This window comes from Equus przewalskii, chromosome 10 (assembly GCF_037783145.1).
Source record: "Equus przewalskii isolate Varuska chromosome 10, EquPr2, whole genome shotgun sequence".
Taxonomy (NCBI): domain Eukaryota; kingdom Metazoa; phylum Chordata; class Mammalia; order Perissodactyla; family Equidae; genus Equus; species Equus przewalskii.
Window position 1 is genome coordinate 46427453 of NC_091840.1, and position 17060 is coordinate 46444512.

General features: G+C 40.8%; 2 protein-coding genes across 6 annotated transcripts in view; both read right to left on the reverse strand.

The window, feature by feature from the left end:
• The window catches only part of LOC103544708 (olfactory receptor 1D2), a 58645-nt gene extending 42669 nt beyond the window's left edge, over positions 1–15976 (reverse strand). Inside the window, exons 1-3 of one of the 5 annotated variants that reach the window (XR_011523604.1) lie at positions 15679–15913; positions 14754–14843; positions 13496–13679 (exon numbers count right to left, since the gene is read on the reverse strand). The gene's annotated coding sequence lies outside the window, so the exon portion shown is untranslated. Of the gene's footprint in view, positions 1–13495; positions 13680–14753; positions 14909–15678 lie in introns of all 5 variants that reach the window. The other 4 variants (XM_070562994.1, XR_011523602.1, XR_011523603.1 and 1 more) reach the window with 4 other exon arrangements.
• On the reverse strand, positions 12509–13450 carry LOC103545433 (olfactory receptor 2V1-like). Its single transcript, XM_008512091.2, has one exon. It carries the CDS (start codon positions 13439–13441, stop codon positions 12509–12511), a length of 933 nt encoding a protein of 310 aa, XP_008510313.2. The 5' UTR covers positions 13442–13450.
• Positions 15977–17060: the final 1084 nt, after the last annotated feature.

Here is a 17060-nt window from a genome sequence, read left to right on the forward strand (position 1 = left end):
TCCCCCGGCCAGATAGTGCAGGGGTCTGCCCCACCCACAGGAGGACTGATTTAATCCAGCTCAGCCAGGCAAGTAGCCTGCCCTAGGGACTGACTCCACTCAACAGCAAGCCCTTGGGCAACTTGTGGGCCCAAATAGGTGGAGTGTGTTGGACCTCTGTGTTGGAGTGAGAGGGTCTGCCTCTGTGGGGCAGGGTGTGTCTGAGGGGCAGGGTGAATACAAGGGGCAGGCTGTGTTGGTGGAGTGTGTGGGGCATCTGTAGTGGGGCAACTGGGTCTGCTTTAGTGGGTCAGGGCATGTGCATGGGGTGGGACTGTGTTGACAGGGTGTGTGGGCCTGCAGGGAGTGGAGCTTGTCAGATGTAGCAGACTTGTGCTTCTTAAATGGTCACATAGGGGATCAGCCCCAACTTTGAGTGCCTGAAACAGTTGTCTGCTGCTACACCTGGGACCAACCCCACCCAGCTGTACTCCTGAGAGAGCTGACAACAGCCTTGCAGGCTGGAAGTCTACAGCAATTGTAAGCCCCTGTGCCTAGCAACCAGCCATGCTAAGGCCTACTCACTTAACAGAAAAACTGCAGCAGGAATGTGATATTAGACCTTATAGCCAACTGTGCTGGGGCTCCCCATACCTGATAAAGTGACTGAAGGGACCATAGCAGCCACACGCAGTTGAGCATTACCATCAGCCAGCCAGGGGGACAGCCTAGCCTCCCCTTGCACCTGAAGCAAGAGAAGCCCTGCCACAACAGAATGAATCACAGAACCCACATAGGGGACACTCCTGGAACATGTGGAACTGGTCACTAGAGGGAAGCACACTGCTGGGCCTCATAAGGCATCTCTTACATAAGGCCGTCTCTGTGAGATTGGAAGAGGTAGCTGATCTGAATAATACATAGATACAAGCACAGAGAAAGACACAAAATGAGGGGGAAAAAGAATATGCTCCAAATAAGGAAATAGGACTAATCCTCAGAAAAAGAACTAATTGACACAGAGTTAAACAATCTATCTGATAAGGAGTACAAATTAATTGTCACAAGGATGTTCACTGATCTCAGGAGAGAAATGGTTGAATTCAGTGAGAACTTCCACAAAGAATTAGAAAATATAAGAAAGAACCAATCAGTGGTGAAGAATACAATATTGGAAATGAAAATTCACTAGAGGGACTCAATAGCAGAGTAGATGATACAGAAGAATGGACCAGTGAGCTGGATGAAGGACTAGAGGAAATCACCCAAGCTGAACAGATAAAAGAAAAAAGAATTAAAAAGAAAAATGGCAGCCTAAGGGACCTCTGGAACAATATCAAGCACACTAACATCCATATTATAGGTGTTCCAGAAGGAGAAGAGAGAGACAAAGGGGGAGATAATCTATCTGAAGAAATAACAGTTGAAAACTTTCCTGACCTAGGAAGGAAACAGACATCCAGGTACAGGAGGCACAGAGGGCACCGAACAAGATAAACCCAAAGAGGCTCACACCAAGATACATTATAATTAAAATGTCAAGAATTAAAGATAAAGAGAGAATCCTAAAAGCTGCAAAAGAAAGGCAACAAATTACGTAAAAGGAAACCCCATAAGGTTACCAGCTGACTTCTCATCAGAAACCTTACAGGCTAGAAGGGAGTTGCATGATATATTTAAAGTGCTGAAAGAAAAAAAACTATAACCAAGAATACTCTACTTGGCAAGATTATCATTCAGAATGGAAGGAGAGAGAAAGAGTATTACAGATGAGCAAAAACTAAAGAAGTTTATCGCCAAGAAATCAGCCTTACAAGAAATGCTAAAGGGACTTATTTAAGAGGAAAAGAACCACAAATAGGAATAAGAAAATTATTAAAAAAAAAATCCCAAACAATAAAATCACTGGTAAAGGCAAATATACAGTAAAGGTAGCAGATCAACCACCTATGAAACTAATTTGAAAGTGAAAAGAAAAAGTAATAAAATTATCTACTTCCATGATAAGAAATTAATGGATACACAGGCACAAAAAGGAGGTTAAACTTGATATCAAAAACATAAAATGTGGGAGGAGGGGAGTAAAAGAATAGGGCTTTTAGCAAGAGGTCAAACTTAATGAGACCATCAACTTAATATAGATTGCTATATACATAGGTTATTATATATGAACCTCATGATAATCACAAACCAGAAACCTATAATAAATACAAAAAAAAATTAAGAGAAAGGAACCCCAGAGTGATACTAAACAAAACCATCAAACTGCAAGAGAGGAGAGCAAGAGAAGAAAGGAACAGAGAACTACTAAACACCCAGAAAAAAAAGTAACAGAATGGCAATAAGTATATTCTTATCAAGAGCTACCTTAAATGTCAATGGAGTTAATGCTCCAATCAAAAGGCATAGGGTAGCCTATTGAATAAAAAAAAAGACCCTTCTATATGCTGCGTACAGGAGACACACTTCAGACCTAAAGACACTCACAAATTGAAAGTGAAGGGATGGAAATGATACTCCATGCAAATGGCAATGACAAGAAAGCTGGGGTAGCAATACTTATATCAGACAAAATAGAGTTTAAAACAAAAAATGTAGCAAAAGGCAAGAAAGGCACTACATAATGATAAAGGGAACAATTCAACAAGAGGCTATAACACTTTTAAACATCTACGTACCCAATACAGACGCACCTAAATAAGGCAATTATTATCAGACATAAAAGGAGAACTAGATAGCAACACAATAATAGTAGGAGACTTTAAGACTCCACTTACACCAATGGATAGATCATCCAAACAGAAGATCAATAGAGGAACATTGGCCTTAAATGACATTAGACAAGATGGATTTATTAGATATATACAGAACATTCCATCCAAAAACTACAGAATACACATTCTTTTCAAATGCACATGGAACATTCTCCAGGATAGATCCCATATTAGGCCACAAAACCAGTCTCAATAAATTCAAGATGACTGAAATGATACCAAGCTTCTTTTCTGACCAGAAAAGTATGAAACTAGACATCAATTACAGGGAAAAAATCAGAAAAGCCACAAATATTTGGAAATTAAACAAAATGCTTCTGAACAATGATTGGGTCAAGGAAGAAATCAAAGGAGAAATAAAAAAATACTTGGAGACAAATGAAAATGAAAATATGGCATGCCAATATCTATGGGATAGAGCAAAAGCAGTTCTAAGAGGGAAGTTTATAGCAATTCAGGCCTACCTCAACAAACAAAAAAAATTCCAAATAAACACTCTAATAGTGCACTAAAGGAAGTGGAAAAAAGAAGAACAAACAAAGCCCCACATCAGTAGAAGGAAGGAAATAATAAAAATCAGAGCAGAAATAAAGGAAATAGAGACTAAAAAAAAAAGCAGAAAAAAATCAATGAAACTAAGAGCTGGTTCTTTGAAAAGATAAACAAAATTCACAAGCCTTTAGCTAGACTCACCAAGAAAAAAAGAGAGAAGGCTCAAACCAATAAAATCAGGAATGAAAGAAGGGAAATTACAATGGACACTTCAGAAAAGCAAAAGATTGTAAAGGAATACTAAGAAAAGCTATATGCCAAAGAATTGGATAGTTTAGAAGAAATGGATAAATTCTTGGAATCACAAAACCTTCCAAAACTGGATCAAGAAGAAGTAGAGAATTTGAATAGACCAATCACCACTAAGGAGATCAAAACAGTAATCAAAACCCTCCCCCAAAATAAAAGTCCAGGACCAGATGACTTCCCTGGTGAGTTCTACCAAACTTTCAAAGAAGACTTAATACCTGTCCTTCTCAAACTCTTCCAAAAAATTGAAGAGGAAGAGAAGTTTACTAACTAATTCTATGAAGCCAACATTACTCTGATACCAAAACCAGACAAGGGCTTCAAAAAAAAAAAGAAAAGGAAAATTACAGGCCAATATCACTGATGAATGTCAATGCAAAAATCCTCACAAAATATTAGAAAATCAAATACAACAATACGTTAAAAATATCACACATCATGATCAAGTGGGATTCATTCTAGGGATGTAGGGATGGTTTGTCATCTGCAAATCAGTCAATGTGATATACCACGTTAACAAAATGAAGAATAAAAATCACATGATCATCTTAATAGATGCAGAAAAAGCATTTGAAGAGATACAACATCCATTTATGATAAAAACTCTAAATAAAATGGGTATAGAAGGAAAGTACCTCAACATAGTAAAGGCTATTTTTGACAAACCCATAGGTAACATCATTCTCAGTGGAGAAAAACTGAGAGCTCCCTCTAAGAACAGGAACCAGAGAAGGATACTCACTTTCACCACTCATATTTAACATCGTATTGGAAGTCCTAGCCAGAACAATCAGGCAAGACAAGAAATAAAAAGGATCCAAATTTGAAAGGAAGAAGTGAAACTGTCACTATTTGCAGATGTCATGATTTTATGTATAGAAAATTCTACAGAATCCACCAAAAAACTTTTAGAAATAATAAATGAATATGGTAAAGTTACAGAGTACAAATCAACATACAAAAATCAGTTGTGTTTTTATACATTAACAACGAAGTAGCAGCAAGGGAAATTAAGAATACAATCCCATTTACAATTGCAACAAAAAGAATAAAATATCTAGAATAAACTTAACCAAAGAGGTGAGAGATCCATACACTGAAAACTATAAAACATTCTTGAAAGAAATCCAAGAAGACACAAAGAAATGGAAAGATATTTTGTGCTCTTGGATTGGAAGAATTAGCATAGTTAAAATGTCCATACTTCCTAAAGCAATCTACAAATTCAATGCAATCCCTATCAAAGTTCCAAGAACATTTTTCACAGAAATAGAACAAAGAATTCTAAAATACATGTGGAACAACAAAAGACTCTGAATAGCCAAAGGAATCCTGAGAAAAAAGAACAAAGTTGGAAGTATCACACTCCCTGACTTCAACATATACTACAAAGCCATAGTAACCAAAACAGCATGGTACTGGCATAAAAAGAGACACACAGATCAATGGAACAGTATTGAGAGCCCAGAAAATACCCCACACATCTATGGACAGCTAAATTTTGACAAGGGAGCCAAGAACATACAATGGAGAAAGGAAAGTCTCTGCAATAAATAGTGTTGGGAAAACTGGACAGCCACATGCAAAAGAATGAAATTAGACCATTATTTTACACCATACCCAACAATTAACTCAAAATGGATTAAAGACTTTAATGTAAGACCCAAAATCATTAAAATTCTAGAAGAGAACAAAGGCAGTACACTCTTTGACGTCGGTCGTAGTAGCATATCTTCAAGTCCTATGTCTGACTAGGCAAGGGAAACAACACAAAGAATAAACAAATGGGACTATGTCAAACTAAAAAGCTTCTGCACAGCAAAGGAAACCATCAACAAAACGAAAAGACAACCTAAAAATTGGGAGATGAAATTTGCAAAGCATGTATCTGATGAGGGGTTAATATCCAAAACATATAAAGAAATCATACATCTTAACAACAAAAGAAACTAACAACACAATTAAAAAATGAGCAAAAGATCTGAACAGACATTTTTCTAAAGAAGATATACAGATGGCCAACAGACACATGACAAGATGTTCAACATCCTTAATTATTAGGGAAATGCTAATCAAAACTACACTGAGATATCACCTCATGCCAGTCTGAATGGATATATCTAATAAGACAGGAATTAACAAGTGTTGGAGAGGAGGTGGAGAAAGGGAATTCTCATACTCTGCTGCTGGGAATGTAAACTGGTGCAGCCACTATGGAAAACAGTATGGAGATTCCTAAAAAAATTAAGAGCAGAATTACCATAATATCCAGCTATTCCACTGCTGGGTATTTATTGAAAGTACATGAAAACATGAATGCATAAAGATATGTGCACCCCTGTGTTCATTGCAGCATTATTCACAATAGCTTAGACTTGGAGGCAACCTAGGTATCCATAAAGGGATGAATGGATAAAGAAGATATGGTATATATACACAATGTAGTACTACTCAGCCATAAAAAAGATGAAATCTTGCCATTTGCGACAACATGGATGGACCTTGAGGGTATCATGCTAAGCAAAATAAAGCAGAGAGAGAAAGTCAAATACTATATGATCTCACTCATAATTAGAAGATAAAAAGAACAGCAAACAAACACAGAGACAGAGACTGGATTGGTGGTTACCAGAGGGGAAGGTAGGAGGAAGGAGGGCAAAAGGGTTGAGTAGGCACATGTGTATGGTGATGGATTGTAATTAGTTTTTGGGCTATGAACATTATGTAATCTACACAGATACCAAAAGACAAGGATGTACACCTGAAATTTATATAATTTCAGAAACCAATGTTACCTCAATTAAAAAGGAAAATGAAAGATGTCATATAGTAAACTAATTTTATACCTCATGAAACTAAAAAATGAGAACAAACTAAGCCCAAATTTAGCAGAAGGAAGGAAATACAAAAGATTAGAGTAGGACTAAATGAAATAGAAGCCCCCTATACCCCAAAAAACAACCATTAGAAAAGACCAACGAAAGTAAGAGCTAATGTTTTGAAAAGATGAACAATAAGGCTGGGGAAAAAAGGAAAAAGAAACAACTGAAAAATTTTAAAATAATAATGTTAATTTAATCCAATATTCCAAAATATCATCATTTCAACATGCAATCATTATTTTATAATAGTATTGAGATATTTTAGAATATTTAAAGTCCAGAGTGTATTTTACAATTACTATAAATTTCAAGTTGGACTAGCACATTTCAAGAGTTCTACAGCCTCATGTGGTTAAGGGCGAAATATTTGGGGTAGCTCCTATAATTGGGTTTTTACTGATTCATGGGCAATGGCCAATGGCCTAGCCATACGGTCAGGCAGCAAGACAGTGGAAACATAGCCTACTAAGGGGATGCCCATATGGGGCACAGCCCTATCGAAATCACCATGGGAATCTGAGGGGTGCATTAAAATAGGACATGTTGATGCCCATCAGAAGAACTCCTTTCCAGGTTGGAAGGTGGTTGAAATTGCAAGAAAACATCCCCATGTGCTCACTTGAGGGGGCCACCTGGATCCATTAAGTGAGTGGACTTGGGGTATTGCAGCAATGCAGAAATGGGCTGAATCCAGACATTTCCCTTGCGCTCCCTGGAGCACAAAATGCCAATAAGAACTGTCATGTCTGCCAGCAAAAGAAACAGACATTGCAGATGTCTATGTAGCAGATTGCCTGGGGGGAAGCCCCTGATCTTGGTGTCCAAGAGATGGTTGGCCAGCATCTTAGGAATGGTTACAGAGGAGAAGAAGATGTCAACAAAGGAGTGGTTGGCAAGGAGAAAATACATGGGGTTGTGAAGACGAATGTCAGAGTGAATGGCCAAAATGGTGAGCAGGTTTCCAATCAATGTGATGGGGTAAATGAACAGGAAAAGGATGAAGAAGAAATCTTCCTGTTCCTGATGACTGCTAACTCCCAGAAGGATGAAATCCAAGTTAGAGGACTGGCTGTTTTCTTTCACGGACACTTCGTCAGGAAAGGAGAGAGAGAAATTCAGAATTATTAGTGAAGAGCTGGATGTAATGATCTTCCTTAACCACCACTTTTGACTCCTGTGGTGGCTGTGTCTATAGCTGAATTTACTAAATCCAGAGATAGCCAATACATGGGGGGAAAATCCCTGTTGGTCAGTGTGACTAGTTGACAATTAGCCCTGGACAATCATATGTAAGAAGTGAGTAATCTTGAGTCAGAGGTGTCCCTCCTCCCCAACCCCAGTACCATCACCCAAACTTCTACTGTTTACTCATTTAACGTATAACTAAGGTTCATATTCAATGTTATAGAAACTTTGTTAAGCCTCATGGAAAAAATCTTAAACACGTGAACAATACAGTTTATTCATCCGTTTACTTGTACATGACACAAGTCTCTGCTCTCCAGGACCTTACAACTTAATGGAGAATCCTAAATCACACTAATTTTATTACACATGAAAAGGAGAGGATAGTATTTTGGGGTCTTTGAAAAAACCTTCCAGTACAAAAGATGTTCAGTGCAAGGAGCACTCTGCATAATTAGAAATTGTTCCACTGACCAAGCTCAGAATGAGCCCCGAGCCCAGGAGTTAACAAGTGTCTATACTGGCATCAGGTGATTGTAAATCACAAAGACCACTGACGTTAGGTTGTAAGAAAACAAGATCAGTGAATTTATGTCCCGGGTATCCCATTTTTAAAGTAGATATTCACTTTAAAAGAATTTTTCTTTCTTTCTTTTTTTTTTTTTGTGCAGAAGATTGTCCCTGAGCTAACTTCTATTGCTAATCTTCCTTTTTTTGCTTGAGGAAGATTGTCCCTGAGCTAACTTCTATTGCCAATCTTCCTTTTTTTGCTGGAGGAAGATTGTCCCTGAGCTAACATCTGTGCCAATCTTCCTCTGTTTTGTGTGGCATGCCACCACAGCACGGCTTGACAAGTGGTGCTAGGTGCATGCCTGGGATCCAAACCTGCAAACCCTGGGTCGCCTAAGTGGAGTGCACGAACTCAACCACTATGCCCCCATGCTGGCCTCAGATATTCACTTTTGATAAGTTTCGACTCTATTCCAAACCATTAAATATATGTAATCATAATACTTTTCTCTTTGACCTTCCCTTACCCTTTTTTATTATTTCCTTTGGTGACCCATTCAACTCCACCATGGCTTCAACTGCTGCTTAATGGACTCTCAGGTCTGTATCTGTAGGCCTGATCTCTTGTTTCATATTTCCACATTCAGTCACCTGGCTGACATGTCTGACAAAACCCCATACTCTGCATGTCCAGTCTAAGTAGATTGCAAGCTTTTTTGAGGAGGAGAACCATATCTTCTTTTTATCTCTTCCAGAGAGATTATTGTAGAATATTGTTCACTTTATGCACCAATAATTTTACAGTCAATAGTTTTTAAACTATATCCAGGTTTATATTATGGGTTCCCCCTACGTGGGGTGCTCACAGACACGCTCACCCAGTTTATTCCTCACCTCAACATCTGATGTTGTTGATTCTTTTTTTTCTTTTTCTAAAGATTGGCACCTGCACTAACATCTGTTGCCAATCTTCTTTTCTCCTTCTCTCCAAAGCTCTCCAGTACATAGTTGTATGTTCTAGTTGTCAGTGCCTCTGGTTGTGCTATGTGGGATGCTGCTTCACCATGGCTTGATGAGCGGTGCCATGTCAGTGCCCAGGATCCGAACTGTTGAAACCCTGGGCTGCAGAAGTGGAACACGCGAACTTAACCACTTGGCCATGGGGCCGGCCCCTGATCTTGTTGATTCTTCACTTAAAATAATTTGTACATAACTTTTCTACCTATTGTTTCAGTTCTTTAGTTTTGACCACTATCATATTTTCTACCTGAAGTATTGTAATGCTCCCTGAATTACTTGACTACTGGTTCCCTCATCTTTGATTGAGCATGGGGTATACTAATTGTAGCAGAGACTACTAGCTATTTACCTAAATCCATATGCTCTCTTCTTGGGCACTCAGCTCAACTACATGTCTCAACCTCCTTTGCACTAAGGTATTGTCATCCATGTTCCAGTTCTGGTCTTCCTACACACTCTCCCCTACTGTGAGCTGAATATAAATGGGTGGGAGCCTGAATGGGATGGTGGACTCACATGGTGGAATGAGCCTGTGTCCCAAGTTTTTCATATCCAGGAGAGCTGCCATGCACCAAGAAGACACACTAAGACAGTTATATAGAGGAGAAATAAACTTTTATTCTTTTTAAACCATTACACATTTTGTCATGTATTTGTTACTGTAGTCCAGGATAGCCTAAGTAATTTACTTATTTTTTTCAACCACCAATTCTCAGTGTATCCTATAGTACAGGTGGGAATTGTTTACCAGGCAAAGGGGAAGAAAGTAAAATTATCTGTCTCATAAATATGACATGCTTTTTCATCTTTGCACCTAAATGAATTTGGTTTTCTCTCTTTAAATGCCTTTCCCTATATTGACACAGAATCATAATATCTCACAATTGAGAGGGTTCTGTGAAACTAGAGGGCTCAGATACTATATGGTTAACTCGTTTGGTAAGGAAGTGTAAGATTAAGAGGTGGGCTCTTGGCAACATTCCCGACTAAATGGTTGTCAACAGGTCACATCCTTATTAACATACATAGACTTTCTAAATACTATAAAAGTAAAGCAAAAAATACATGTAGCCAAACATAAAAGAAAGAAATGGAAATACCTAGATATGAGAAATAAAAAGAAAGCTTAAATGAAGGGTTGTAAGCAGGAGCAGATGCTATGGTGGCGTGGGGGTACACCATCAGGAGTAAGGTCCTAAGGGCTGGGGGCTGGAGTCTGGGATGATAATGCCCCTTTGTTCACAAGGTGGGGACACAGATTTGCATGAAGGAGGGAGCTTAGTGTGCTGAGTCCTCTTCCTCAAAGAAAGTGTTGCCCTATTTGTTAAGGGAATACTAGAGAAAATTTTGCCATATAAGAATTGGATAGAAAGAACAAAGTGGATAGAATTCACTGAGTTGTCTTTAAAGAAAATTCAAGGGAATCTCTAGATTACCTAAGAGATTTCAGCAAGTTCGTTGGACACAAATGAATATTAAAATATCAAACCTTAAATAATAATAAGTTAGAAATTATAGCTTTAAAAAAGAATCCTCATTTACAGTAGCAACAGAAATTTCTTTCTTTTTAATTGCAGTAACATTGCTTTATAACATTATATAAATTTTGGGTGTGAATCATTATATTTCGATTTCTGTGTAGATTACATCATGTTCACCACCCAAAGACTACAGTCTGTCACCATACACAGCTGCCTAGCCAACATTTGGGCCCTCCTCCTTTTCCTCTTCCCCTCTGGTAACCACCAATCCCATCTGTGTCTCCATGTGTTAGTTTCTTGTTGCTTTTATCTTCTATTTATGAGTGAGTTCATACACTATTTGACTTTCTCCCTCTGACTTATTTAGCTTAGCATAATATCCTCAGGGTCCTTCCATGTTGTCACAAATGTCACACACCCTACGAGCTCTCAGGAAATGAATGCAGATCTATGGGAGCAGTGTGACTGAATGATTGAGGGGAGATTTTTGGTCTAGCTCATTTAAGTAGATCTTTGTTGAAGACATGGATAAAGATACATGCACCTCTATGTTCATTGCAGCATTATTCACAATAGCCAAGCCTTGGAAGCAACCTAAGTGCCCATCAAGGGACGAATGGATAAAGAAGATGTGGTATATATACACAATGGAATACTACTCAGCCACAAGAAATGATGAAATCGGCCATTTGTGACAACATGGATGGCCCTTGACGGCATTATGCTAAGTATTAAGTCAGAGGGAGAAAGTCAAATACCTTGTGATCTCACTCAAAAGTAGACAATAAAAACAACAACAAACAAACACATAAAAACAGAGATTGGATTGGAGGTTACCAGAGGGGAAGGGGGGAGGGAGGAGGGCGAAGGGGGTATTTAGGCACATGTGTGTGGTGATGGATTGTAATTAGTCTTTGGGTGATGAACATAATATAATCTACACAGAAAATGAAATATATAATGATGTACACATGAGATGTATATAATGTTATAAACCACTGTTACCACAATAAAAAAAAAAAATTAAGAAAAAGATTTATTTTCCAAATCCCTCCAGAGCCCCTGAGACGGAAATGTCAACAGAAGCCAGTTTTTGCCTGGATCTTCTCCTTACACCTCACTCCCATTCTACGCTTGGTGTCAGTGATAAAGAATCAATCTGCTCCCCAAATTCCTTGATTGTGTGGAGTGCTATATTTGTAACAGCTGTACATTCCATGGTGTTATGCTTACAAGAAGACTATGAAAATGTTCTGGCTGTTTTTCTTTGAGATTTTCCACATCAATACTTATATGTAAAGTACAATTGTGAGAACGCACAAATTTTTTTACATTGCTTAATAACATAAGATATATGGGAATGGAGTTTGTGTTACAGTAAGTAATTAATGCCAGGAAATGTTGGACTTCATTACTGCTAGCTGTGATGGTACATGAATGAAGAGTAGCCCAGAGAGAGAAGTAACCTTGCCCAAGGTCACACAGCTCCCACAGGCCAGACTCCAGCTCTGGGGACCACATTTCAGTGCCAAATGAGTTCTGAATTGGTTCCCACTCCTCACTCACTTTAACTTTCAGTTCAGAAGAAAGCCTGCTCCTCCTAACCCTAGGGAGAACGTAAATGATGTGTCCGTGGGCCTTCATTCCATGGAAATTGTGCTCAATGGTGGAAAGGTTCATTGTGAAACTGAGCAGGTATCATCTGTAACCCTGACATCTTCCATCCAAATGTTTTCATGATGCTCAGCTTACAGCCTTGTCCCAACCAGCCAGAGGAGACTAACGACTACTGAGGAGGAAGATGAGTTGCATGACAGCCTGAGTTTGCAGAGGAAGGGGTAGACCAAGAGAGGAAGTGCCAGAAGGGTGGGCATGCCTACACTCTCCATCTCCCCAGCACCTTCCTCAGGGCCCTCGCTACATCCCTGTTCCTCAGGCTGTAAATGAGTGGGTTGAGCATTGGGGTGACGATGGTGTAGAAGATGGAGGTAGTTCGGTCTCCTGCTGGAGTTCTCGCAGAAGCCCGCTGCAGGTAGCTAAGCACTGCTCCCCCATAGTAGAGGCCCACCACACCCAGGTGGGAGGAGCAAGTGGTCAGAGCCTTGTGTTTCCCTTCGGTGGAGGGCATTCTAATCACAGCTGCAAGAACCCAGGCATAGGAAGCCACAATGACCCCAAGGGGTAGCAGCAGCATGACCACGCAGCAAGCATAGACGAGGTCCTCAAAGAGCGAGGTGTCGGCACAAGAAAGACGCAGCAGAGCAGGGACCTCACAGAAGAAATGGTCCACCTGGAGAGAGCCGCAGTATGGGAAGCTGAAGACCACGCTCACGTCGATCACGCTGTCGGCCACCCCACCCATCCAGGAGGCCAAGGCCAGGAGAGAGCAGGCCTTCCAGTTCATGAGCACAGGGTACCGCAGCGGGTGGCAAATCGCCACATAACGGTCGTAGGCCATGACCGCCAAGAGGAAGCACTCCGCTCCTCCCGCCATGACCACTAGGAAGACCTGAGCCGCACAACTGCCCCGAGAGATGAACTTACGGCCAGAGAGAAAGTTGGCTGCCATCTTGGGCACCACTGTGGCCGTCATGGTCAGGTCCATGATGGAGAGCTGGCTGAGAAAAAAGTACATGGAGGTGTGCAGGCGTCTGTCGGCCTGAATGAGCAGGAGGAAGAGGATGTTGCTGGCCAAGGCAACAGTGGAGGCCAGAAGCACAAGAGAGAAAAGGAAGAAGTCATATGGTGAATGGCTAAACAGGCCCAAAAGGAGGAAGTCCGATAGGGAGGTGTGGTTCCAGAGCTCCATCACTCTGACCTTGAGAACAGACAAACAAGCAAACAAATAAACAAAACCACCTACCTGGCATGTCCATCATACAAGGAAAATCACCATCTCTTGTTTCTTCTGAAGGACAGAGTCCAGCACTGTGACACAGCCCCATCCTTTCTTCCTGCAGTGAAAGTCCATTTTCTCTCAGCTGCTCTCAGTGGTTACCAAGCAAGATTTGACCCTTACTTCTTGTGAAAGATAAGGGAGCAGGCCCCTAGAGGAGGAGAGTCAAAGAAAGCAAGGGAGAGAGGAGATTTTAAGTGGCAGGTGAATAGTCGTAGAGGTAGGCAATGGGGACACAGATTTAGGAGGGGAAGTGACTACTGGGGACAAGAAAGGGAATAAGAAGGGAAAGAGGGTGACAGGTGTAAAGACAAATATAGAGTAGAAATAAGAGGCTTAATTTTCCCTCCCCCTCCCTTTTTGTTAGAGCATTTACTTTAGAAAATTTGTGAGTTCCTTGTCTCTGAAATGTACGTAAACTTTTAAAAAGTGAAATAAGATTCTTGCCAGCTTTCTGAGCCAGGAATGTCATTCCCAGGGACCTGGGACCCATCTCGGTGAAGTGTGATCATCAAGGAAGATGATGCCCCATCTCTAGGTTCTGTGGAGGGTAGTGGCCTAACTTCAACAGGCACCTCGTACAAGTTGCAAAACTACCTCTTGTCATAATATGTGAGAAGTTGTTTCTCCTTTGGATAAAGCCAGTTAATGAACACAAGGATAACCTCAATTTCTAGGTGAATCTAAGATGAACTATGTGTGACAAAGCCCTCTTACTTGAGGACAAGTTGTTGTTTATCTTGAGAGCATGTACGTAATGGGTTGTCACCACTTGGCTATACAATAGGTTGAGACTCCTTCTGTCTTTGCAATTTCTTAGCAGGTTACCTGTGATGCACACCACTTTCTGGTTTAACGCTTATCAAAAGTAAGACTGTTTTCTTTCTTGTCTGCCTTTTGGAAAGGTTTTCTGTGTTGGGAGGAGATTTTGTTTTTAATATATTTCCCCAACACAGGCAGGCACTGCAACAGAGCTAAATGTTGTGACAAATGCATCATGAGAACCTCAGAAATACCTCTCTGGATATATGCCAATCATCCACCCCACACTGCTACTTGGACTGTGAGATGTATGAGGGCAGAGACTGGGGACATGCTCATCTCCTGGCTGGAAATCAGTCACCTCACATAGTGCCTAACCTAGGTGGGCACTAAATTGGTTAGAACCACTGAATGTTCTAAGACATTCACTGACCTTACAAGGGAAGGAAAGGCCAGTACTCACCCCACAAATGGTGGGCCTCCAGTGTGTGCCTTGTTGGACTGTGTTGTTTCTGTCTTGTGTGATGTCACAATAAGAATTCAAGAATTTCTCCTAATACAAACGGGAAAGATTGTCGGAGACAGACTACTGAAAGAGGTTGTGATAGGAGAATAATTCTGCATGGAAAGAAGGAAGCAAGAGCGATATTCCTGAGGTCCTGTGATCCTGACTGAAGTTCTCAGTCATACTTATGTCGCTGGGACATCTGGGGAGATGTTTTAAAAAGTGAAGCTGCCTTGGTATGACACTCTGGGGTCCTGGGTCACTGGGTCTAGAAGAGGCCACGTCATATATGGTGTTTTAAAAACTTCCCAGGTGATTCTCATGGAGAAATAGGTTCATACACACTGGTCTAGGGCAAACTGTGTGCATAACTCCATTCTCATCTTGGAAGTGGTGAGAAAGCTGTCTGGAGTGAGAAGAAGATCATAGCAGCAGATAGGGGAGTCCTAGACATAGCGAGTTACAGAGACACACCAGCAAAGGGAGCCAGAGCACAGCTCAGGGAGGTGGATTCCAAGATCAGGACAGGCAGGAATGGAACTCCGCCATGGACACCAGAGTGACATGGGAATATGTGTGGCCAGGGCCCAACAGGTCTGCCTGCCAACTTTGAAACTCAGTTCAGAGACTGGAGAACCAATGAACAATGAGAGCAATGTTGCACTAGAAAACTAGGATTACCGTCTTCCTGATCTCCAACACTGACAACCTTTGTTACTTGACAGCAAGGAGCTATCTCCACATCCAGCCTGACCCTCTCTGTACTGAAGCTTGAAGTCAGACCAATTCTTTCACTTCCCTGTCACCTTTTGTTCCTCATCTGTCAGGTCTTCCCTCACCTGCTTCAGCACCTGCCATCCCCAGTTAGCTCCCCATAGTTCACCTGCCACTCCATTGTGTGGTTCTCAGCAGAGCAGGTCAGAGCCTAGAAGCATGCAAAGATCTAATCCTCCTGGTAATCTGTGAGCAAGCGGTGGTTTGGGAAAGGCTCTTACACACACTCTACTTCCATGGATCCAAATAAAAATTTATAGAACCAACCACCCAGGATGTTCTTCTACTTCTCACAAAATTGGTGATGAGATCATGTCCCATGTTTATACCTCTAGTTTCAGAGTGATGTCTCGGGACATCCAACCCAGCTCATAATGAGCCCAGGGAATAGACAGAAGTTCCACACTTCTGTATTAGGAGAAATTCTTGAATTCTTATTGTGACATCACACAAGACAGAAACAACACAGTCCAAGGAGGAAGCCAAAATTAATGAATTGGTTTCAGAACAAAGTTCATTCCCCATCGCCCTGGCTCTGAAAAAGATCCCAGATTCCCACCTAAACAAAGGAAGAAGGCACCATGGGACATCCTCTGACATAGCCACCCACACTTCCCTCAGGGGTCTTCACCCTTATCTCACCTATGGGACTGGGAGAGAACATGATCACCATTGAGTGTCAGCATGAATATCTAGCTGCACTCTGTGAGTTTTGTCATGGATGACAGGAAGTGGAGCCCTCAGTTACTGTGTGAACCCTGTACTCAGTTGATGTCTTATACTTTTATGTACTCAATCAATCAATGGCTATTCATTGTTCATTCAACAAATAATTATTGAGTACTGTGGAAATAAATGAAGACCAGCCAAATGAGAAAAGCAAAGGCTGTTTATTCAGAGCTTGCTATACCAAGGGAGTTAGCCATGTCACTTGCATTTTGGCAGAGACTCAAAGGCAGCAGAGGAGTGGGAAAACTTTGGAGTGGATGAAAGGGAAGCTTCAGGTGTGCCCTGATTGGAGGCTGTTGGTGTGGGGAAGGTGGAGGTGGGCTAACTAAAAGTGGGGTTATTGGTTAGGGGTACATATTTGGCTTTCTCTGGTTGATTCTAAATTGGAAGTGAGGAAGAAAATTAGGGAAGTGGTCAATTATTAACCCAAATTGTTAATTTGGGGTAATTTTGGACCTAGTGTTACAGAAGTTATTGTTTAGCTTCCTAGATTGCCTAGATGGTTACTAAAGACAGCACTCTGACTTCCTACAAGTCTGACTTAGAGCAGAATGGCTTCCTAAGCAGTTTATTGTAGATAAGAGGCATGACTTCCTGAGCAGCTTGCTGCAGGTTGTGGATCAGAGTTACTTTTTACATATGGTCCAGCCACTGTCTGTTTTATATTCAGTCTCTCAGCACCTGTAAATGTGAATATCAATGACTGACTTTTGAATGGTAAAACACTCATGCATTCCTGGAATAAACCCCACTATTTGGGAT

What these genes read in the sequence shown, in the direction of transcription:
- LOC103545433 (XM_008512091.2), bottom strand. Translation starts at nt 13,441, where the DNA reads ATGGAGCTCTGGAACCACACCTCCCTATCGGACTTCCTCCTTTTGGGC.